The 26,042-nt window shown below is 37.0% G+C and overlaps 2 protein-coding genes across 2 annotated transcripts in view; both read left to right on the forward strand.

The window, feature by feature from the left end:
* Positions 1-14,360: 14,360 nt before the first annotated feature.
* On the forward strand, positions 14,361-17,561 carry LOC115128135 (elongin-C). The gene is made up of 4 exons (XM_029657738.2): positions 14,361-14,453; positions 14,886-14,919; positions 16,614-16,757; positions 17,161-17,561. Exons 2-4 carry the CDS (start codon positions 14,916-14,918, stop codon positions 17,349-17,351), a joined length of 339 nt encoding a protein of 112 aa, XP_029513598.1. The 5' UTR covers positions 14,361-14,453; positions 14,886-14,915; the 3' UTR covers positions 17,352-17,561.
* Positions 17,562-22,963: 5,402 nt separating this feature from the next.
* Positions 22,964-26,042, forward strand: part of LOC135572157 (probable ubiquitin-conjugating enzyme E2 W-B) — a 43,154-nt gene continuing 40,075 nt past the window's right edge. The window contains exons 1-2 of the mRNA XM_065019228.1: positions 22,964-23,040; positions 23,842-23,933. Of these exons, the coding sequence (XP_064875300.1) occupies positions 22,984-23,040; positions 23,842-23,933 (149 nt within the window). The 5' untranslated portion in view covers positions 22,964-22,983. The remainder of the gene's footprint in view (positions 23,041-23,841; positions 23,934-26,042) is intronic.

Here is a 26,042-nt window from a genome sequence, read left to right on the forward strand (position 1 = left end):
GGAGACACTGTGGCCCCATCCGAGGACACCCCCGGACAGGGCCAAACAGGAAGGATATAACCCCACCCACTTTGCCAAAGCACAGCCCCCACACCACTAGAGGGATATCTTCAACCACCAACTTACCATCCTGAGACAAGGCCGAGTATAGCCCACAAAGATCTCCGCCACGGCACAACCCAAGGGGGGGCGCCAACCCAGACAGGCCGACCACAACAGTGAATCAACCCACCCAGGTGACGCACCCCCAGGGACGGCATGAGAGAGCCCCAGTAAGCCAGTGACTCAGCCCCGTAACAGGGTAGAGGCAGAGAATCCCAGTGGAAAGAGGGGAATCGGCCAGGCAGAGACAGCAAGGGCGGTTCGTTGCTCCAGAGCCTTTCCGTTCACCTTCCCACTCCTGGGCCAGACTACACTCAATCATATGACCCACTGAAGAGATGAGTCTTCAGTAAAGACTTAAAGGTTGAGACCGAGTTTGCGTCTCTGACATGGGTAGGCAGACCGTTCCATAAAAATGGAGCTCTATAGGAGAAAGCCCTGCCTCCAGCTGTTTGCTTAGAAATTTAGGGACAATTAGGGAGGCCTGCGTCTTGTGACCGTAGCGTACGTGTAGGTATGTACGGCAGGACCAAATCAGAGAGATAGGTAGGAGCAAGCCCATGTAATGCTTTGTAGGTTAGCAGTAAAACCTTGAAATCAGCCCTTGCTTTGACAGGAAGCCAGTGTAGAGAGGCTAGCACTGGAGTAATATGATCAAATTTTTGGTTCTAGTCAGGATTCTAGCAGCCGTATTCAGCACTAACTGAAGTTTATTTAGTGCTTTATCCGGGTAGCCGGAAAATAGAGCATTGCAGTAATCTAACCTAGAAGTGACAAAAGCATGGATTAATTTTTCTGCATCATTTTTGGACAGAAAGTTTCTGATTTTTGCAATGTTACGTAGATGGAAAAAGCTGTCCTCGAAATGGTCTTGATATGTTCTTCAAAAGAGAGATCAGGGTCCAGAGTAACGCCGAGGTCCTTCACAGTTTTATTTGAGACGACTGTACAACCATTAAGATTAATTGTCAGATTCAACAGAAGATCTCTTTGTTTCTTGGGACCTAGAACAAGCATCTCTGTTTTGTCCGAGTTTAATAGTAGAAAGTTTGCAGCCATCCACTTCCTTATGTCTGAAACACATGCTTCTAGCGAGGGCAATTTTGGGGCTTCACCATGTTTCATTGAAATGTACAGCTGTGTGTCATCCGCATAGCAGTGAAAGTTTACATGATGTTTTCGAATAACATCCCCAAGAGGTAAAATATATAGTGAAAACAATAGTGGTCCTAAAACAGAACCTTGAGGAACACCGAAATGTACAGTTGATTTGTCAGAGGACAAACCATTCACAGAGACAAACTGATATCTTTCCGACAGATAAGATCTAAACCAGGCCAGAACATGTCCGTGTAGACCAATTTGGGTTTCCAATCTCTCCAAAAGAATGTGGTGATCGATGGTATCAAAAGCAGCACTAAGGTCTAGGAGCACGAGGACAGATGCAGAGCTCTCGGTCCGTTGCCATTAAAATGTCATTTACCACCTTCACAAGTGCCGTCTCAGTGCTATGATGGGGTCTAAAACCAGACTGAAGCATTTCGTATACATTGTTTGTCTTCAGGAAGGCAGTGAGTTGCTGCGCAACAGCCTTCTAAAATTTTTGAGAGGAATGGAAGATTCGATATAGGCCGATAGTTTTTATATTTTCTGGGTCAAGGTTTGGCTTTTTCAAGAGAGGCTTTATTACTGCCACTTTTAGTGAGTTTGGTACACATCCAGTGGATAGAGAGCCGTTTATTATGTTCAACATAGGAGGGCCAAGCACAGGAAGCAGCTCTTTCAGTAGTTTAGTTGGAATAGGGTCCAGTATGCAGCTTGAAGGTTTAGAGGCCATGATTATTTTCATCATTGTGTCAAGAGATATAGTACTAAAAGACTTGAGCGTCTCTCTTGATCCTAGGTCCTGGCAGAGTTGTGCAGACTCAGGACAACTGAGGTTTGGAGGAATACGCAGGTTTAAAGAGGAGTCCGTAATTTGCTTTCTAATAATCATAATCTTTTCCTCAAAGAAGTTCATGAATTTATCACTGCTAAAGTGAAAGTCATCCTCTCTGGGGAATGCTGCTTTTTAGTTAGCTTTGCGACAGTATCAAAAAGGAATTTCGGATTGTTCTTATTTTCCTCAATTAAGTTAGAAAAATAGGATGATCGAGCAGCAGTAAGGGCTCTTCGGTACTGCACGGTACCGTCCTTCCAAGCTAGTCGGAAGACTTCCAGTTTGGTGTGGCGCCATTTCCGTTCCAATTTTCTGGAAGCTTGCTTCAGAGCTCGGGTATTTTCTGTGTACCAGGGAGCTAGTTTCTTATGAGACATTTTTTTAGTTTTTAGGGGTGCAACTGCATCTAGGGTATTGCGCAAGGTTAAATTGAGATACTCAGTTAGGTGGTTAACGGATTTTTGTCCTCTGGCGTCCTTGGGTAGGCAGAGGAGTCTGGAAGGGCATCAAGGAATCTTTGTGTTGTCTGTGAATTTATAGCACGACTTTTGATGTTCCTTGGTTGGGGTCTGAGCAGATTATTTGTTGCAATTGCAAACGTAATAAAATGGTGGTCCGATAGTCCAGGATTATGAGGAAAAACATTAAGATCCACAACATTTATTCCATGGGACAAAACTAGGTCCAGCGTATGACTGTGACAGTGAGTGGGTCCAGAGACATGTTGGACAAAACCCACTGAGTCGATGATGGCTCCGGAAAGCCTTTTGGAGTGGGTCTGTGGACTTTTCCATGTGAATATTAAAGTCACCAAAGATTAGAATATTATCTGCAATGACTACAAGGTCCGATAGGAATTCAGGGAACTCAGTGAGAAACGCTGTATATGGCCCAGGAGGCCTGTAAACAGTAGCTATAAAAAGTGATTGAGTAGGCTGCATAGATTTCATGACTAGAAGCTCAAAAGACGAAAACGTCATTTTTTTTTTGTAAATTGAAATTTGCTATCGTAAATGTTAGCAACACCTCCGCCTTTGCGGGATGCACGGGGATATGGTCACTAGTGTAGCCAGGAGGTGAGGCCTCATTTAACACAGTAAATTCATCAGGCTTAAGCCATGTTTCAGTCAGGCCAATCACATCAAGATTATGATCAGTGATTAGTTCATTGACTATAATTGCCTTTGAAGTAAGGGATCTAACATTAAGTAGCCCTATTTTGAGAAGTGAGGTATCATGATCTCTTTCAGTAATGACAGGAATGGAGGTGGTCTTTATCCTAGTGAGATTGCTAAGGCGAACACCGCCATGTTTAGTTTTGCCCAACCTAGGTCGAGGCACAGACACGGTCTCAATGGTGATAGCTGAGCTGACTACACTGACTATGCTAGTGGCAGACTCCACTATGCTGGCAGGCTGGCTAATAGCCTGCTGCCTGGCCTGCACCCTATTTCATTGTGGAGCTAGAGGAGTCAGAGCCCTGTCTATGTTGGTAGATAAGATGAGAGCACCCCTCCAGCTAGGATGGAGTCCGTCACTCCTCAGCAGGTCAGGCTTGGTCCTGTTTGTGGGTGAGTCCCAGAAAGAGGGCCAATTATCTACAAATTCTATCTTTTGGGAGGGGCAGAAAACAGTTTTCAACCAGCGATTGAGTTGTGAGACTCTGCTGTAGAGCTCATCACTCCCCTAACTGGGAGGGGGCCAGAGACAATTACTCGATGCCGACACATCTTTCTAGCTGATATGCACGCAGAAGCTATGTTGCGCTTGGTGATCTCTGACTGTTTCATCCTAACATCGTTGGTGCCGACGTGGATAACAATATCTCTATACTCTCTACACTCGCCAGTTTTAGCTTTAGCCAGCACCATCTTCAGATTAGCCTTAACGTCGGTAGCCCTGCCCCGGGTAAACAGTGTATGATCGCTGGATGATTCGCTTTAAGTCTAATACTGCGGGTAATGGAGTCGCCAATGACTAGAGTTTTCAATTTGTCAGAGCTAATGGTGGGAAGCTTCGGCGTCTCAGACCCCGTAACGGGAGGAGTAGAGACCAGAGAAGACTCGGCCTCTGACACCGACCCGCTGCTTAATGGGGAAAACCGGTTGAAAGTTTCTGTCGGCTGAATGAGCGACACCGGTTGAGCGTTCCTACAGCATTTCCTTCCAGAAACCGTGAGAAAATTGTCCGGCTGCGGGGACTGTGCCAGGGGATTTATACTACTATCTGTACTTACTGGTGGCACAGACGCTGTTTCATCCTTTCCTACACTAAAATTACCCTTGCCTAACGATTGCGTCTGAAGCTGGGCTTGCAGTACAGCTATCCTCGCCGTAAGGCGAGCACAGCGGCTGCAATTAGAAGGCATCATGTTAATGTTACTACTTAGCTTCGGCTGTTGGAGGTCCTGACGAATCGTGTCCAGATAAAGCGTCCGGAGTGAAAAAGTTGAGGAAAAAATAAATAAATATATGAACGGTAATTAAAAAGTGAAAACCGTAAAGTTGTCAGGTAGCAAAATAGGCAAAATAGGTTGGCAACAAAACGCACAGCAACTCGAAAACAAGCCTGCAAGTTGTGACCGGAAATGACGTAGTCAGAACCAACAACCAATAATGTGTTAGTATAATGTGTTAGTAGTATAATGTGTTAGTATAATGTGTTAGTAGTATAATGTGTTAATAGTATAATGTGTTAGTATAATGTGTTAGTAGTATAATGTGTTAATAGTATAATGTGTTAGTATAATGTGTTAGTAGTATAATGTGTTAGTATAATGTGTTAGTAGTATAATGTGTTAGTAGTATAATGTGTTAGTAGTATAATGTGTTAGTAGTATAATGTGTTAGTAGTATAATGTGTTAGTAGTATAATGTGTTAGTATAATGTGTTAGTAGTATAATGTGTTAATAGTATAATGTGTTAGTATAATGTGTTAGTAGTATAATGTGTTAGTATAATGTGTTAGTAGTATAATGTGTTAGTAGTATAATGTGTTAGTAGTATAATGTGTTAGTAGTATAATGTGTTAGTAGTATAATGTGTTAGTATAATGTGTTAGTAGTATAATGTGTTAGTAGTATAATGTGTTAGTAGTATAATGTGTTAGTATAATGTGTTAGTAGTATAATGTGTTAGTAGTATAATGTGTTAGTAGTATAATGTGTTAGTAGTATAATGTGTTAGTAGTATAATGTGTTAGTAGTATAATGTGTTAGTAGTATAATGTGTTAGTATAATGTGTTAGTAGTATAATGTGTTAGTATAATGTGTTAGTAGTATAATGTGTTAGTAGTATAATGTGTTAGTATAATGTGTTAGTAGTATAATGTGTTAGTAGTATAATGTGTTAGTAGTATAATGTGTTAGTAGTATAATGTGTTAGTATAATGTGTTAGTAGTATAATGTGTTAGTATTATAATGTGTTAGTATAATGTGTTAGTAGTATAATGTATTAGTAGTATAATGTGTTAGTAGTATAATGTGTTAGTATAATGTGTTAGTAGTATAATGTGTTAGTATTATAATGTGTTAGTATAATGTGTTAGTATAATGTGTTAGTATAATGTGTTAGTATAATGTGTTAGTAGTATAATGTGTTAGTATTATAATGTGTTAGTATAATGTGTTAGTATAATGTGTTAGTATAATGTGTTAGTATAATGTGTTAGTATAATGTGTTAGTAGTATAATGTGTTAGTAGTATAATGTGTTAGTAGTATAATGTGTTAGTAGTATAATGTGTTAGTAGTATAATGTGTTAGTAGTATAATGTGTTAGTATAATGTGTTAGTATAATGTGTTAGTAGTATAATGTGTTAGTAGTATAATGTGTTAGTATATAATGTGTTAGTATATAATGTGTTAGTAGTATAATGTGTTAGTAGTATAATGTGTTAGTAGTATAATGTGTTAGTATAATAATGTGTTAGTAGTATAATGTGTTAGTAGTATAATGTGTTAGTAGTATAATGTGTTAGTAGTATAATGTGTTAGTAGTATAATGTGTTAGTATTATAATGTGTTAGTAGTATAATGTGTTAGTAGTATAATGTGTTAGTAGTATAATGTGTTAGTAGTATAATGTGTTAGTAGTATAATGTGTTAGTATAATGTGTTATATAATGTGTTAGTAGTATAATGTGTTAGTAGTATAATGTGTTAGTATATAATGTGTTAGTATAATGTGTTAGTATAATGTGTTAGTAGTATAATGTGTTAGTAGTATAATGTGTTAGTAGTATAATGTGTTAGTATAATGTGTTAGTAGTATAATGTGTTAGTAGTATAATGTGTTAGTATTATAATGTGTTAGTATAATGTGTTAGTAGTATAATGTGTTAGTAGTATAATGTGTTAGTATAATGTGTTAGTATAATGTGTTAGTATAATGTGTTAGTATTATAATGTGTTAGTAGTATAATGTGTTAGTAGTATAATGTGTTAGTAGTATAATGTGTTAGTATATAATGTGTTAGTATAATGTGTTAGTAGTATAATGTGTTAGTAGTATAATGTGTTAGTAGTATAATGTGTTAGTAGTATAATGTGTTAGTAGTATAATGTGTTAGTATTATAATGTGTTAGTAGTATAATGTAGTATAATGTGTTAGTATAATGTGTTAGTATAATGTGTTAATAATGTGTTAGTAGTATAATGTGTTAGTAGTATAATGTGTTAGTAGTATAATGTGTTAGTAGTATAATGTGTTAGTATAATGTGTTAGTAGTATAATGTGTTAGTAGTATAATGTGTTAGTAGTATAATGTGTTAGTATTATAATGTGTTAGTAGTATAATGTGTTAGTATAATGTGTTAGTATAATGTGTTAGTATAATGTGTTAGTAGTATAATGTGTTAGTAGTATAATGTGTTAGTAGTATAATGTGTTAGTAGTATAATGTGTTAGTATAATGTGTTAGTATAATGTGTTAGTAGTATAATGTGTTAGTATAATGTGTTAGTAGTATAATGTGTTAGTAGTATAATGTGTTAGTAGTATAATGTGTTAGTATAATGTGTTAGTAGTATAATGTGTTAGTAGTATAATGTGTTAGTAGTATAATGTGTTAGTAGTATAATGTGTTAGTATAATGTGTTAGTAGTATAATGTGTTAGTAGTATAATGTGTTAGTAGTATAATGTGTTAGTAGTATAATGTGTTAGTAGTATAATGTGTTAGTAGTATAATGTGTTAGTAGTATAATGTGTTATAATGTGTTAGTATAATGTGTTAGTAGTATAAATGTGTTAGTAGTATAAATGTGTTAGTAGTATAATGTGTTAGTAGTATAATGTGTTAGTATAATGTGTTAGTATAATGTGTTAGTAGTATAATGTGTTAGTAGTATAATGTGTTAGTAGTATAATGTGTTAGTAGTATAATGTGTTAGTAGTATAATGTGTTAGTAGTATAATGTGTTAGTATAATGTGTTAGTAGTATAATGTGTTAGTAGTATAATGTGTTAGTAGTATAATGTGTTAGTATAATGTGTTAGTAGTATAATGTGTTAGTATTATAATGTGTTAGTATAATGTGTTAGTAGTATAATGTGTTATTATAATGTGTTAGTAGTATAATGTGTTAGTGTTAGTATTATAATGTGTTAGTAGTATAATGTGTTAGTAGTATAATGTGTTAGTAGTATAATGTGTTAGTATAATGTGTTAGTATAATGTGTTAGTATAATGTGTTAGTATTATAATGTGTTAGTAGTATAATGTGTTAGTAGTATAATGTGTTAGTAGTATAATGTGTTAGTAGTATAATGTGTTAGTAGTATAATGTGTTAGTAGTATAATGTGTTAGTAGTATAATGTGTTAGTAGTATAATGTGTTAGTAGTATAATGTGTTAGTAGTATAATGTGTTAGTAGTATAATGTGTTAGTAGTATAATGTGTAGTAGTATAAATGTGTAGTATAATGTGTTAGTAGTATAATGTGTTAGTAGTATAATGTGTTAGTAGTATAATGTGTTAGTATAATGTAGTATAATGTGTTAGTAGTATAATGTGTTAGTATAATGTGTTAGTAGTATAATGTGTTAGTAGTATAATGTGTTAGTAGTATAATGTGTTAGTAGTATAATGTGTTAGTAGTATAATGTGTTAGTAGTATATGTGTTAGTAGTATAATGTGTTAGTAGTATAATGTGTTAGTAGTATAATGTGTTAGTAGTATAATGTGTTAGTAGTATAATGTGTTAGTAGTATAATGTGTTAGTAGTATAATGTGTTAGTAGTATAATGTGTTAGTATAATGTGTTAGTAGTATAAATGTGTTAGTAGTATAATGTGTTAGTATAATGTGTTAGTAGTATAATGTGTTAGTAGTATAATGTGTTAGTAGTATAATGTGTTAGTATAATGTGTTAGTAGTATAATGTGTTAGTAGTATAATGTGTTAGTATAATGTGTTAGTAGTATAATGTGTTAGTAGTATAATGTGTTAGTAGTATAATGTGTTAGTAGTATAATGTGTTAGTAGTATAATGTGTTAGTAGTATAATGTGTTAGTATAAATGTGTTAGTATATAATGTGTTAGTAGTATAATGTGTTAGTAGTATAATGTGTTAGTAGTATAATGTGTTAGTAGTATAATGTGTTAGTAGTATAATGTGTTAGTAGTATAATGTGTTAGTAGTATAATGTGTTAGTAGTATATAATGTGTTAGTAGTATAATGTGTTAGTAGTATAATGTGTTAGTAGTATAATGTTAATTAGTATAATGTGTTAGTAGTATAATGTGTTAGTATAATGTGTTAGTAGTATAATGTGTTAGTAGTATAATGTGTTAGTAGTATAATGTGTTAGTAGTATAATGTGTTAGTAGTATAATGTGTTAGTATAATGTGTTAGTAGTATAATGTGTTAGTAGTATAATGTGTTAGTAGTATAATGTGTTAGTAGTATAATGTGTTAGTAGTATAATGTGTTAGTAGTATAATGTGTTAGTAGTATAATGTGTTAGTAGTATAATGTGTTAGTAGTATAATGTGTTAGTATATAATGTGTTAGTAGTATAATGTGTTAGTAGTATAATGTGTTAGTAGTATAATGTGTTAGTATATAATGTGTTAGTAGTATAATGTGTTAGTATAATGTGTTAGTAGTATAATGTGTTAGTAGTATAATGTGTTAGTAGTATAATGTGTTAGTAGTATAATGTGTTAGTAGTATAATGTGTTAGTAGTATAATGTGTTAGTAGTATAATGTGTTAGTAGTATAATGTGTTAGTATAATGTATAATAATGTGTTAGTATAATGTGTTAGTAGTATAATGTGTTAGTAGTATAATGTGTTAGTAGTATAATGTGTTAGTATAATGTGTTAGTAGTATAATGTGTTAGTATAATGTGTTAGTAGTATAATGTGTTAGTAGTATAATGTGTTAGTAGTATAATGTGTTAGTATATAATGTGTTAGTAGTATAATGTGTTAGTATATAATGTGTTAGTATAATGTGTTAGTAGTATAATGTGTTAGTAGTATAATGTGTTAGTAGTATAATGTGTTAGTAGTATAATGTGTTAGTAGTATAATGTGTTAGTATAATGTGTTAGTATAATGTGTTAGTAGTATAATGTGTTAGTAGTATAATGTGTTAGTAGTATAATGTGTTAGTATATAATGTGTTAGTATATAATGTGTTAGTAGTATAATGTGTTAGTAGTATAATGTGTTAGTAGTATAATGTGTTAGTATAATGTGTTAGTATAATGTGTTAGTAGTATAATGTGTTAGTAGTATAATGTGTTAGTAGTATAATGTGTTAGTAGTATAATGTGTTAATAATGTAGTATAATGTGTTAGTATATAATGTGTTAGTAGTATAATGTGTTAGTAGTATAATGTGTTAGTATAATGTGTTATAATAATGTGTTAGTATAATGTGTTAGTAGTATAATGTGTTAGTATAATGTATTAATGTATAATGTTAGTATAATGTGTTAGTAGTATAATGTGTTAGTAGTATAATGTGTTAGTAGTATAATGTGTTAGTAGTATAATGTGTTAGTATAATGTATAATGTGTTAGTAGTATAATGTGTTAGTATAATGTGTTAGTAGTATAATGTGTTAGTAGTATAATGTGTTAGTATAGTAGTATAATGTGTTAGTATAATGTGTTAGTAGTATAATGTGTTAGTAGTATAATGTGTTAGTAGTATAATGTGTTAGTAGTATAATGTGTTAGTATAATGTGTTAGTATAATGTGTTAGTAGTATAATGTGTTAGTAGTATAATGTGTTAGTAGTATAATGTGTTAGTAGTATAATGTGTTAGTAGTATAATGTGTTAGTATAATGTGTTAGTAGTATAATGTGTTAGTAGTATAATGTGTTAGTATAATGTGTTAGTAGTATAATGTGTTAGTATAATGTGTTAGTAGTATAATGTGTTAGTATAATGTGTTAGTAGTATAATGTGTTAGTAGTATAATGTGTTAGTAGTATAATGTGTTAGTAGTATAATGTGTTAGTAGTATAATGTGTTAGTATATAATGTGTTAGTATAATGTGTTAGTAGTATAATGTGTTAGTATAATGTTTAGTAGTATAATGTGTTAGTAGTATAATGTGTTAGTAGTATAATGTGTTAGTAGTATAATGTGTTAGTAGTATAATGTGTTAGTAGTATAATGTGTTAGTAGTATAATGTGTTAGTAGTATAATGTGTTAGTAGTATAATGTGTTAGTAGTATAATGTGTTAGTAGTATAATGTGTTAGTAGTATAATGTGTTAGTATAATGTGTTAGTAGTATAATGTGTTAGTAGTATAATGTGTTAGTAGTATAATGTGTTAGTAGTATAATGTAGTAGTATAATGTGTTAGTAGTATAATGTGTTAGTAGTATAATGTGTTAGTAGTATAATGTGTTAGTAGTATAATGTGTTAGTAGTATAATGTGTTAGTAGTATAATGTGTTAGTATAATGTGTTAGTAGTATAATGTGTTAGTAGTATAATGTGTTAGTAGTATAATGTGTTAGTAGTATAATGTGTTATAATGTAGTATAAATGTGTTAGTAGTATAATGTGTTAGTAGTATAATGTGTTAGTAGTATAATGTGTTAGTATATAATGTGTTAGTAGTATAATGTGTTAGTATATAATGTGTTAGTAGTATAATGTGTTAGTAGTATAATGTGTTAGTAGTATAATGTGTTAGTAGTATAATGTGTTAGTAGTATGTGTTAATATAATGTGTTAGTAGTATAATGTGTTAGTAGTATAATGTGTTAGTATAAATGTTAGTAGTATAATGTGTTAGTAGTATAATGTGTTAGTAGTATAATGTGTTAATGTAGTATAATGTGTTAGTAGTATAATGTGTTAGTATAATGTGTTAGTAGTATAATGTGTTAGTAGTATAATGTGTTAGTATAATGTGTTAGTAGTATAATGTGTTAGTAGTATAATGTGTTAGTATAATGTGTTAGTAGTATAATGTGTTAGTATATAATGTGTTAGTATATAATGTTAGTAGTATAATGTGTTAGTATAATGTGTTAGTAGTATAATGTAGTATAATGTGTTAGTAGTATAATGTTAGTAGTATAATGTAGTATAATGTGTTAGTAGTATAATGTGTTAGTAGTATAATGTGTTAGTAGTATAATGTGTTAGTAGTATAATGTGTTAGTAGTATAATGTGTTAGTAGTATAATGTGTTAGTAGTATAATGTGTTAGTAGTATAATGTGTTAGTATAATGTATAGTAGTATAATGTGTTAGTATATAATGTGTTAGTAGTATAATGTGTTAGTATATAATGTGTTAGTATAATGTGTTAGTAGTATAATGTGTTAGTAGTATAATGTGTTAGTAGTATAATGTGTTAGTAGTATAATGTGTTAGTAGTATAATGTGTTAGTAGTATAATGTGTTAGTATAATGTGTTAGTAGTATAATGTGTTAGTATAATGTGTTAGTATAATGTGTTAGTATAATGTGTTAGTATAATGTGTTAGTAGTATAATGTGTTAGTAGTATAATGTGTTAGTAGTATAATGTGTTAGTAGTATAATGTGTTAGTAGTATAATGTGTTAGTAGTATAATGTGTTAGTATAATGTAGTAGTATAATGTGTTAGTAGTATAATGTGTTAATAGTATAATGTGTTAGTAGTATAATGTGTTAGTAGTATAATGTGTTAGTAGTATAATGTGTTAGTAGTATAATGTGTTAGTATAATGTGTTAGTAGTATAATGTGTTAGTATAATGTGTTAGTAGTATAATGTGTTAGTAGTATAATGTGTTAGTAGTATAATGTGTTAGTAGTATAATGTGTTAGTATAATGTGTTAGTAGTATAATGTGTTAGTAGTATAATGTGTTAGTAGTATAATGTGTTAGTATAATGTGTTAGTAGTATAATGTGTTAGTATAATGTGTTAGTAGTATAATGTGTTAGTAGTATAATGTGTTAGTGTAATGTGTTAGTATAATGTGTTTGTAGTATAATGTGTTAGTAGTATAATGTGTTAGTAGTATAATGTGTTAGTAGTATAATGTGTTAGTAGTATAATGTGTTAGTATAATGTGTTAGTAGTATAATGTGTTAGTATAATGTGTTAGTAGTATAATGTGTTAGTAGTATAATGTGTTAGTAGTATAATGTGTTAGTGTAATGTGTTAGTATAATGTGTTTGTAGTATCAGATGTATCAGAGGATCCACTCAGGCTCTAACTGAGAACCATGCTAAACTGAACATGAGACATGATCAATCCGTAACGATATGATGAGGGAATGAGATACAGTATGAAGCATGTTCTACAAAGTAGAACACACACACACACACACACACACACACACACAGACACACACACGCGAGAGGACAGTGACACACACACCCCCCCCTCTCTCTCTCTCTCTTTCATACGTGTATGTCGCACTTACTAAAGTGAGGTCGCTGACTTGGCTAGTATGGGTGATCCACACTCATCATGACTAAGGTCACACTTTCCTGTTTGACACGCTCAGCAGCCAACCTATCCACCTGTAACCCACACTATCACTCTCACTCCATATCCCTCTCTCTCTCTCTCTCTCGCTCTCTCTGTGTGTGTGTGTCTCTCTCTCTCTCTCTCTCTCTCTCTCTCTCTCTCTCTCTCTCCCTTTCTCTCTCTTCCTCTCTCTCTCTCTCTCTGCCTCTCCCTCTCTCTCTACTCTCTCTCTCTCTACCCTCTCTCTCTCACTCTCTCTTTCTCTCTACCTCGCCCTCTCGCTCTGTCTCTACTCTCTCTCTCGCTCTACCTCTTCCTCTCTCTCTCTTTCTACCCTCTCTGTCTCACTCTCTCTCTCTGCCCTCTCTCTCTCATTGCTTCTCTCTCTCTCAGCCAACACACACATTGACAATTCAAAGTGCTCTATTGGTCTGACAAGTATAAATATCTTATCAGTACAAATACACAAAACAACACTGATATAAGCCTAGATACAGATGTCATACACACATTCACCACCACCACCCTCTCTCTCTCTCTCTGTCTTCTCTCTCTTACTCTCTCTCTCAGGCCTATATTGATAGGGCCTGTGGTAGGGCAGGGGGCTGTTGGAGTGTGTGTCTGTCCGCCAGCAGTTGCTGTCCCCTGTCAGGACTAAGGCTGACAGACCTGAACAGCAGTGCCAGTGCTACATTAGCGTGTTAGCCTAGCCAGACCAAATATAAGTCCTAAAATGGCACCCTATTTCCTTTATAGTGCACTACTTTTGACCAGGGCCCATAGGGCATAGTGCTCTGTGTAGGGAATAGGGTGCCATTTAGGATGGAGCCCAAGCCTTCTGAATGGAGCAGCAGTCTAAGGCGCCCCCTGGAGAGACAGTTAGGTTAACAATCCTATTATGCACTGCACCAGTTTAGATAAAATTATGACATAATAGGGGATGTTGAAATTAAACAAACTTGGATTAATCATATTGATGGCCCAATGAAGGATAATTCCTCTAACCGTATGGAAACATCTACTATAACGAAATATTATCATACTACTTCCTTTGCAGTGTTGCTGCTATTGTTGTTGTTCTATGACGTTTTTGTAATACTGCTTTTTTTCCACCGAGCTGCGGTGTCGCCCCATTCTCTACATTGCAAAACCATGCAACAGATATCTTGAAAATGATGGTACAAAAAAAGTCAGGAAACCCTATAAATGTTTTGCTTTGTTAAATGCACCTCTATTAAACCTTGAAAATATTTGATACATTCCACCACCAGATTAGATTTATTTATGTCAACCTTAAACAAATGTCAGACCGGAACCAATGTAAGCGGGAAGTTGTATCACCTATTGTGCGGTATCCTCCGGATTGAATTACAGACGCGCAACACTATTTAGCGGAACCGTTTCCTGTGTCAAAATATCTTGCTAGCCGACACCTCAACATTCAACTGTTGTGTGGTAATGAACATAATTATATTTTTGTTATGACACTATATCACTAATATCGCGTAAATCTCTATATTGCAAGATGTATTTTTCATCGGAATATATAGCTGTATTTTTGGTACCTTGATTGTTTGTCCAACTAGAAGGTAACGACTGGTTAGCCAGCTAGCTAACATAGCTACCTTCTGATAGCTTGGTGCTTCAGCTGTGTTTTTACGGGTAGGGGTTAGATCATGGGCGCGTCTCCGATTCAGGCTTTCAACTATTTGAGGGATGCCATGTAAAATATATTTAAAAAATATGTAACGTGTTTAGCTACCAAATAAAATGCTACAATGTTTGTTATTAATTAGCCAGCTAACGGTATCTAGCCAGCCACCTGCAATTAGACATTTTGAAGTGTGACCATAGTGATTTTTAACAGAAGTCGTCTGTTTGTTTCAGGGACAAGAGTTTTTCGATTTTGAAGATAACATGGGTGAGTGGAATTGTTCAGTTGACATGTTTCAATGTTTGTTGTCAAGATAATGAATGAAAAAATGGCACCTCGTGGAAAAAAAGAATTACTAGCAGAGAGAGCAAGGCGAGAGGGATAACTGGGCCCAAAATCTATATTCTCCAGCAGGTAGCAGTATCGTGTTTTTTTTTTTTAAGGCGGTCAATGGTGTCTTATTGCTTATTTGCTAAAATAAAAGTTGTACTGATATGTGGGACTCTTGACATCCTGGTTAAATTTGAGAAAAAAAAAAACACTCTGCTCAATGACTAGAATGGTCCCACACTGGGGCCTGGCTTCCTGCCATCCAGGACCTCTATACCAGGCGGTGTCCGAGGATGTCCCCCTAAGAAGTGTCAGACTCCAGCCACCCCAGTCAAAGAATGTTCTCTCTGCTACCTCACGGAAAGCAGTACCAGAGCGCCAAGTCTAAGTCCAATAGACTTCTAAACCACTTCTACCCCCCCCAGCCTTAAAACTCCTGAACATTTAATCAAATGGCGACCCAGATTATTTGCATGCCCCCCCAGCCTTAAAACTCCTGAACATTTAATCAAATGGCGACCCAGATTATTTGCATGCCCCCCCCAGCCTTAAAACTCCTGAACATTTAATCAAATGGCGACCCAGATTATTTGCATGCCCCCCCCAGCCTTAAAACTCCTGAACATTTAATCAAATGGCGACCCAGATTATTTGCATGCCCCCCCCCAGCCTTAAAACTCCTGAACATTTAATCAAATGGCGACCCAGATTATTTGCATGCCCCCCCAGCCTTAAAACTCCTGAACATTTAATCAAATGGCGACCCAGATTATTTGCATGCCCCCCCAGCCTTAAAACTCCTGAACATTTAATCAAATGGCGACCCAGATTATTTGCATGCCCCCCCAGCCTTAACCCCCCCCAGCCTTAACCCCCCAGCCTTAACCCCCCCCCAGCCTTAAACCCCCCCCAGCCTTAACCCCCCCAGCCTTAACCCCACCCCCCAGCCTTAACCCCCACCCCCCCCAGCCTTAACCCCCCCCAGCCTTAACCCCCACCCCCCAGCCTTAACCCCCCCCTTAACCCCCCCCAGCCTTAACCCCCCCCCCAGCCTTAACCCCCCCCAGCCTTAACCCCCCAGCCTTAACCCCCCCCAGCCTTAACCCCCCAGCCTTAACCCCCCACTCACTATTTGTACTTTACTGTTGCTGTTTAATTATATGTTTGAATTATTTCTTATTTTTTTAAACTGAATTGTTGGTTAGGGGCTTGTAAGTAAGTATTTCACTGTAAGGTGAAAACCTGTTGTATTCGGCGCATATACGACTAATCAAATTGGATTTGATCTTTCCTTCCGTTTAAGAAATGTGTTTCCATTGTCGCAGCGGCCACTTGAGTGTCTGGTTAATATAATGGATAATGCAAAAATTACCAACAAATTGAAATTAGGGTTTTATTTTACTTTTTTATTTAATTAGGCAAGTCAGTTAAGAACTAAATCTTATTTTCAATGACTGCATAGGAACGGTGGGTTAACTGCCTTGTTCAGGGGCAGAACAACAGATTTTTACCTTGTCAGCTCGGGGGATTCAATCTTGCAAACTTTCGGTTACTAGTCCAACGCTCTAACCACTAGGCTACCTTGCCACCCCAGTTTCAGCGGTCTTACTTTTGCCTCTGCCCCTCATTAGATGGTGAAGAAAAGACCTACGGTGGCTGTGAAGGCCCAGATGCCATGTATGTGAAGCTGATCTCCTCTGATGGCCACGAGTTCATAGTGAAGAGAGAACACGCCTTGACCTCAGGGACCATCAAAGCCATGTTGAGTGGACCAGGTAAGCCCTTTGACTTCAGGGACCATCAACGCCAGGTAAGCTGTGTTTGATTTAGCAAAGATTGTGCCTGGTGCTGGTCTACCAACTCAGTGGCCTAGTGGTTAGTGTCTACTCTGAGATTGGAAGGTTGAGAGTTTGATCCCTGGCCGAGTCATACCAAAGTCTTTTAAAATGGGAAACTGTGCTTGGCACTCAGCATTAAGGGGTAAGACCCTTGCGATAGATTTGTGTCCTGTCCAGGAGATGTACATCAAGCTGCATTACATAACAACAAAAAAACAGGAGCTAGATGAGAAACTTATCTAAACTCTGATTTGGATGAGTGGGCGAGGAGGTAAGCAGACATTCAGGATAATGTGTTGGGGATTTACATCCTAATGGGTCACTTCTCCCTTTTCTCCAGGTCAGTTTGCAGAGAATGAAACCAACGAAGTGAACTTCAGAGAGATCCCCTCCCATGTCCTGTCCAAGGTGTGCATGTACTTCACCTACAAGGTCCGCTACACCAACAGCTCCACGGAAATCCCAGAGTTCCCCATCGCCCCTGAGATCGCCCTGGAACTACTCATGGCTGCCAACTTCTTGGATTGTTAAACTTCAAAAGAAATGTAGCAGTGTAAAACTTTTTTTTTTTTTTTTGACTATTTAACTTGTTTGACATGTTGCTTCAGATATAAAAACAAAAGTGAATGATGAGTAAGTTGTGTCAGTATGTAAAATGTTTTTTTTTTGTTGCACCATGTCTACATTCTGGTAGTAAAGATTTGAATCTTAATCTAATAAACTGATATGGCTGCTCTAGAATGTGACAAAGTGGCTACCCTCCCCTCCCCCCACGTCGTACCCAATCATTCCTTTACCTCCCCACCACAATAAAGTATGCCTGAGTGTTTTGGTGCCAAATGGCTCCCCTTTATGTTTAGTGATTACAGCTTTTACATTGAATTAGAATAGATATTGAAGATCTGTTGGCCTGGTTTATATTCATTAGTGCACACTTCCAAACCATGTTGAAATGTTTTACGATGAAAACAAGTTTCTTATAGGACATGCTCGGGTAGTCCTTCCCCTGTTTCAGTCCATATTTATCCATTTAGGTTCTAATGGACACAAGCCTGGCAGAGTAGTCTAACCTAATATAAAGGTGTTGTTCCCCTGGGCCATCAACCTCTGGGAGTGCCGTTATCTGTTCCTGATAATGTGTTCATAGGGTCATACTAGTGTGACGGTAACTGGATCACCCGTCCATAGACGGCTTCATGACGTCATGTCACGCCTCCAGTAAAGTGTAGCCTCAGTTTTTTTTTTGCGTTTTAGATAAAATAACGTGGACCTGATCCCAGATCAGCTTCTCTGAGACGCTAGATAAATACGGGGCCGATGAGTACCAACATAAAACCTCATGTATCGAGGCAGACTAATACAGTCAACTACCTTTATGTCTGATGACTCCATTGACAAAATAATATAATGACAGTGGATCACATCTCTTTATTACATCAGAGAGAAGACCAGTGGATGCTGGTGTGAGGAGATCTAGGAGGATGGGCTCATTGAAATGGAATTTCTGTGTGTTTGATGTCTTTGATACCGGCCCATATATTCCATGAAAATGAGCCGGTCCTCCTATGCTTCCTCTCACCAGCCTCCATAGGTGAAGACACTGTTCAACATTGTAGCAATGTTCTCCCTCATAGGAGAAGAGAGTTTTTTTTTCCCCCTGCACTAATTTCACTGAAGCCTCTTAGACATCTGACCAGCGCTCCTGACTCTTTCTCATCACAGGAGAGGCTGTGCGTATGACCTTAAAAGGTCCTCAACAACGTTGGGAGTCACATTATCAGGCTGTCTCTGCAAAAACACAGCTGGCATAGTGCCTTAAGAAATTATTCCCCACTCCTAGACCTTTTCAACATTATGTTGTGTAACAGCCTGAATATAAAATAGATTAAATTTAGATTTGTGTCACTGGCCTACACACATCACCCCCATAAAGTCAAAGTGGAACACAAGCATTTTTCTACACCCGCAATAACATCTGCTAAATATGTGTATGCGACCAATGAAATATGATTTGATTTGGAATACATTTTAATAATTAATTATAAATGAAATGTCTCGAGTTAATAAGTATTCAACTCCTTTGTTATGGTAAACCTAAAGTTCAGGAGTAAAAAATGTGCTTTACAATTCGCATAAGTTGCATGGACATAATCGTATTGTACAATAATATTGTTTAACATGAGTTTTGAATGACTACCTCATATCTGTACTGCACACATATAATTATCTGTGAGGTCCCTCAGTTGTGCCGTGAATTTCAAAAACAAATTCAACCATAAAGACCAGGGAGGTTTTCCTCGCAAAGAAGGACACCTATTGGTAGATGGGTAAAAAAAAAAAAATAGTACACATTTAATATCCCTTTGAGCATGGTGAAGTTATTACACTTTGGATGGTGTATCAATACGCCCAGTCACTACAAAGATACAGGCGTTCCTTTCTAACTCAGTTGCCAGAGAGGAAGGAAACTGCTCAGGGTTTTAACAAATGAGGCCAAAGGTGACTTAAAAACTGTCAGAGTTTAATGGCTGTGATAGGAGAAAACTGAAGATGGATCAACAACATTGTAGTTACTCCACAATACTAACTTAGTTGACAGAGGGAAAAGGAGGACACCTGTACAATAAAAAAATATTTCAAAACATGCATCCTGTTTGCATCAAGTCAAAAATATTGGCAAAGCAATTACCTTTCTGTCCTTAAAACAAATGTTTATGTTTGGGTCAAATCCAACACATTACTGAGTACCACTCTCCATATTTTCAAGAATAGTGGTGGCTGCATCATGTTATGGGTATGCTTATAATTGTTAAGGACTGGGGAGTTTTACGGGCATAAAAAAAAAATGGAGCTAAGCACAGGAACAATCCTAGAGGAAAACCTGGTTCAGTCTGCTTTCCACCAGACACTGGGAGATGAATTCACCTTTCAGCAGGACAATAACCTACAACACAAGGCAAAAATCTACACCTGGAGTTGCTTACAAGGAAGAACGTTCCTCAGTGGCCGAGTTACAGTTTTGACTTAAATCTACTAGAATATCTATGGCAAGACCTGAAAACTGTTGTCTAGCTAAAATCAACAACCAATTTGACAGAGCTTGAAGAATGTTCACACCATAGCAAACGAGGATGTTCATAAAATAACAGGCAAAATGTTGCACAATACAGGGTGGAAAGCCCTTACAGCTGTAAACCATAAGCCAAAGGTGCTTCTACAATGTATTGCCTCAGGGGTGTGGATACTTACAGTACCAGTGAAACGTTTGGACACACCTATTCATACAAGGGTTTTTCTTTATTTTTTTTTACTATTTTCTATGTTGTAGATTAATAGTGAACACATCAACACTATGAAATAACACACATGGAATAGTAATGAAAAAAGTGTTAAGCAAATTCAAAATATATTTCATATTTTAGATTCTTCAAAGTAGCCACCCTTTGCCATAAATGACAGCTTTGCACACTCTTGGCATTCTCTCAACCAGCTTCACCTGGAATGCTTTTCCAACAGTCTTGAAGAAGTTCCCAAATATGCTGAGAACTTGTTGGATGCTTTTCCTTCACTCTGTGGTCCAACTCAACCCAAACCATCTCAAATGGGTTGAGGTCGGGTGATTGTGGAGGCCAGGTCATCTGATGCAGCACTCCATCACTCTCCTTTTTGGTAAAATATATACCTTACATGTTATTTCATAGTTTTGATGTCTTCGCTATTATTCTACAATGTAGAAATTGTATTATTTTTTACAAAAAAACCCTTGAATGAGTAGGTGTGTCCAAATGTGTGACTGGTACTGTATGTAAATTAGATATTTCTCTAATTCATTTTCCAAAAATGTTCTGAAATGTCGAAAACATGTTCACTTTGTGAATATGGGGTATTATGTGTCTATTTAATCCATTTTGAATTGGCTGTAACATGGCAAAATGTGGAATAAGTAAAGGGGTCTGAATACTTTCTGAAGGCACGGGGACTGATCGTTTTATTTTAATTGATTTTATTTTTTTGAACCTTTATTTAACTAGGCAAGTCAGTTAAGAACAAACTCTTATTTACAATGATGGTCTACCGAAAGGCGAAACGCCTCCTCCGGGGTTTGGATTAAAAATACAAATCAATAAAATAAAAATATAGGACAAAACACACATCATGACAAGAGAGACAACACAACACTACATAAAGAGAGACCTAAAGACGACAACATAGCATGGCAGCAACACATGACAACACAGCATGGTAGCAACACAACATGACAACAACATGGTAGCAAAATAACATGACAACACACCATGGTAGCAACACAACATGACAACAACATGGTAGCAACACAACATGACAACACACCATGGTAGCAACACAACATGACAACAGCACGGTAGCAACACAACATGACAACACACCATGGTAGCAACACAACATGACAACAGCACGGTAGCAACACCACATGACAACAACATGGTAGCAACACAACATGACAGCAACATGGTAGCAACACAACATGACAACACACCATGGTAGCAACACAACATGACAACACACCATGGTAGCAACACAACATGACAACAACATGGTAGCAAAATAACATGACAACACACCATTGTAGCAACACAACATGACAACACACCATGGTAGCAACACAACATGACAACAACATGGTAGCAACACAACATAACAACAACATGGTAGCATCACAACATGACAACAACATGGTAGCAACACAACATGACAACAACATGGTAGCAACACAACATGACAACCCAGCATGGTAGCAACACAACATGACAACAACAACATGGTAGCAACACAACATGACAGCAACATGGTAGCAACACAACATGACAATACACCATGGTAGCAACACAACATGACAACACACCATGGTAGCAACACAACATGACAACAACATGGTAGCAAAATAACATGACAACACACCATTGTAGCAACACAACATGACAACACACCATGGTAGCATCACAACATGACAACAACATGGTAGCAACACAACATAACAACAACATGGTAGCATCACAACATGACAACAACATGGTAGCTACACAACATGACAACCCAGCATGGTAGCAACACAACATGACAACCCAGCATGGTAGCAACACAACATGGTAGCAGCATGACAAAAACATGGTAGCAACACAACATGACAACAACAACATGGTAGCAACACAACATGGTAGCAACACAACATGACAACAACATGGTAGCAACACAACATGACAACAACATGGTAGCAACACAACATGACAACCCAGCATGGTGGCAACACAACATGACAACAACATGGTAGCAACACAACATGACAACAACAACATGGTAGCAACACAACATAACAACAACATGGTAGCAACACAGCATGGTAGCAACACAACATGACAACAACATGGTAGCAACACAACATGACAACAACATGGTAGCAGCATAAAACATGGTACAAACCTTGTTGGGCACAGACAACAGGACAAATGGGCCTGTGAAGTGAAGAGAATATTCACAGCGAACACACTGGTTCACCCAGAATAATCTAAGCCATTCTAGGGAGTTTTTCCTAGCCACTGTGCTTCTACACCTGCATTGCTTGCTGTTTGGGGGTTTTAGGCTGGGTTTCTGTACAGCACTTTGAGATATCAGCTGATGTACGAAGGGCTATATAAATCAATTTGATTTGATGTTCAGAATGAAAAATAACCATATCTGGGAATTTGTGCTAAAAAAATGTATCTCTGTGTGCTGACTGAGGAATGATAATCGTGTTGGTAGGCTGGCATTCAACAGCCTGTTGTTACAACCATCAATGCTCTTCACTGTTCCACACATAAAATTGGTTATGATTTATCTCCAGGAAAATCTGTGGAATCTGAGAAACAGTTTGAAAGGGCCCTTTATTTCACTGACACTACTAGAGGTCATTGACCTTCAGTTATCTTCTTTTTTCCCCCAACACCGTGCTGGCTTGTCTCTAACCCCTCTGTGACACCCCCCATTCACATTTTCGATTAAACTGCGCTTACTCTGGATTCATTCGAGCATCTTTGGTTATATTTTCTGTCCTCCGGACACAGTACTGGGAAGGGCAACACTGTTTTCAGTGCATTCATTTCTGTTTTGTTTTGTGAACACCCCCCCCCCCAGCCCATGTGACGACATGAGGCCGGAGCGTCGTCCTGATGCGGGGGGGGGTTCCATCATGGCGTCGATGCAGGTAAGACCTACTGACGGAGGATCCATTTTCATCTGATATCTCCTTTTTTCCCCCCTCTCTCTTTCTTCCATTTGATATTTCAAGTCAAGTTAAGACATTATTTATTATTTGAATTGTATTATTATGTATACTGATTTGTTTACGGTGTCACTTCGACGCCTGCACCTACCATCAATAGAATAAAAACCCCACTGCACCTGACACAGTGTGTTTTTAGTAACTAACTATCGAGCTAAAACGTTATGTGCTCCGTTGGAGACCGTCATTTGCGAGATTACCGGAAGAAAAAATCTAATTATGAGTGTTGTGACATGCCAGCCAGTAGCAGAACTAGCGAAACTGGATAGCGGACTAACGTTACGGTGGTTTGTCTATTTACGGTATTATGTAGTAGTCTGGCTGGGTAAACTTGTCTTGATATTTATTAGGTGGATTAACTAGTTTAATGATGTTACTTCTGTATTCCCTGAAACCTTATCCAGCTGAAACCCTAAATGTTCATATCCAACCCTCTAGTTGCTATCGACGCCGATGGTAAACACTGCGTAGGCTGTACTGGCTCTAGTGTTAATAACACCGAGCTTTTTTTGATTTTCATCTTTAAATTAGACGATATTACGAGACATTCGGCTAGCTGTTAGTCTGTCTAGTTCATTGTCTAACAAGGGAAGTACTGTCATCTTTGAGGATTGTGTCTCCGATCGGTCGCATCATGTTTACACGAGTAGTTTTCAACTAAAAAGACACCTCCCATTATTGTATCTCAGCTACAGCTGAAACGTGTGTTTTCTATCCTTACAGAAAAGGCTACAAAAGGAACTAATGGCTTTGCAAAATGATCCACCCCCTGGAATGATGCTCAATGAGAAAAGTGTCCAGAACACCATCACACAGTGAGTATACATTCAGTAGTATACACCCAGTAGTATACACCCAGTAGTATACACCCAGTAGTATACACCCAGTAGTGTACATTCAGTAGTATACACCCAGTAGTATACACCCAGTAGTATACACCCAGTAGTGTACACCCAGTAGTATACACCCAGTAGTGTACACCCAGTAGTGTACATCCAGTAGTGTACACCCAGTAGTGTACACCCAGTAGTATACACCCAGTAGTATACACCCAGTAGTGTAAATCAGTAGTATACACCCAGTAGTGTACATCAGTAGTGTACACCCAGTAGTATACACCCAGTAGTATAAATCAGTAGTGTACACCCAGTAGTGTACACCCAGTAGTATACATCAGTAGTATACACCCAGTAGTGTACACCCAGTAGTATACACCCAGTAGTATACACCCAGTAGTATACACCCAGTAGTATACATCAGTAGTATACACCCAGTAGTATACATCAGTAGTATACACCCAGTAGTATACACCCAGTAGTATACACCCAGTAGTATACACCCAGTAGTGTATACATCAGTAGTATACACCCAGTAGTGTACACCCAGTAGTATACACCCAGTAGTGTATACATCAGTAGTATACACCCAGTAGTATACACCCAGTAGTGTACACCCAGTAGTATACACCCAGTAGTGTACACCCAGTAGTGTACACCCAGTAGTGTACATCCAGTAGTGTACACCCAGTAGTATACACCCAGTAGTGTACACCCAGTAGTGTACACCCAGTAGTATACACCCAGTAGTATACACCCAGTAGTGTAAATCAGTAGTATACACCCAGTAGTGTACATCAGTAGTATACACCCAGTAGTATAAATCAGTAGTGTACACCCAGTAGTGTACACCCAGTAGTGTACACCCAGTAGTGTACATCCAGTAGTATACATCAGTAGTATACACCCAGTAGTATACACCCAGTAGTATACATCAGTAGTATACACCCAGTAGTATACACCCAGTAGTATACACCCAGTAGTATACATCAGTAGTATACACCCAGTAGTATACACCCAGTAGTATACATCAGTAGTATACACCCAGTAGTGTACACCCAGTAGTGTATACATCAGTAGTATACACCCAGTAGTATACACCCAGTAGTATAAATCAGTAGTATACATCAGTAGTATACACCCAGTAGTATAAATCAGTAGTGTACACCCAGTAGTATACACCCAGTAGTGTACATCCAGTAGTGTACATCCAGTAGTGTACATCCAGTAGTGTACATCCAGTAGTGTACACCCAGTAGTATACACCCAGTAGTATAAATCAGTAGTATACACCCAAATCAAATCAAATCAAATTTATTTGTCACATACACATGGTTAGCAGATGTTAATGCGAGTGTAGCGAAATGCTTGTGCTTCTACTTCCGACAATGCAGTGATAACCAACAAGTAATCTAACTAACAATTCTAAAACTACTGTCTTATACACAGTGTAAGGGGATAAAGAATATGTACATAAGGATATATGAGTGAGTGATGGTACAGAGCAGCATACAGTAGATGGTATCGAGTACAGTATATACATATGAGATGAGTATGTAGACAAAGTAAACAAAGTGGCATAGTTAAAGTGGCTAGTGATACATGTATTACATAAGGATGCAGTCGATGATGTAGAGTACAGTATATACGTATGCATATGAGATGAATAATGTAGGGTAAGTAACATTATATAAGGTAGCATTGTTTAAAGTGGCTAGTGATATATTTACATCATTTCCCATCAATTCCCATTATTAAAGTGGCTGGAGTTGGGTCAGTGTCAATGACAGTGTGTTGGCAGCAGCCACTCAATGGTGGCTGTTTAACAGTCTGATGGCCTTGAGATAGAAGCTGTTTTTCAGTCTCTCAGTCCCAGCTTTGATGCACCTGTACTGACCTCGCCTTCTGGATGATAGTGGGGTGAACAGGCAGTGCTTCGGGTGGTTGATGTCCTTGATGATCTTTATGGCCTTCCTGTAACATCGGGTGGTGTAGGTGTCCTGGAGGGCAGGTAGTTTGCCCCCGGTGATGCGTTGTGCAGACCTCACTACCCTCTGGAGAGCCTTACGGTTGAGGGCGGGGCAGTTG

This window comes from Oncorhynchus nerka, linkage group LG6 (genome assembly GCF_034236695.1).
Source record: "Oncorhynchus nerka isolate Pitt River linkage group LG6, Oner_Uvic_2.0, whole genome shotgun sequence".
In the NCBI taxonomy this organism is placed as follows: Eukaryota; Metazoa; Chordata; class Actinopteri; order Salmoniformes; family Salmonidae; genus Oncorhynchus; species Oncorhynchus nerka.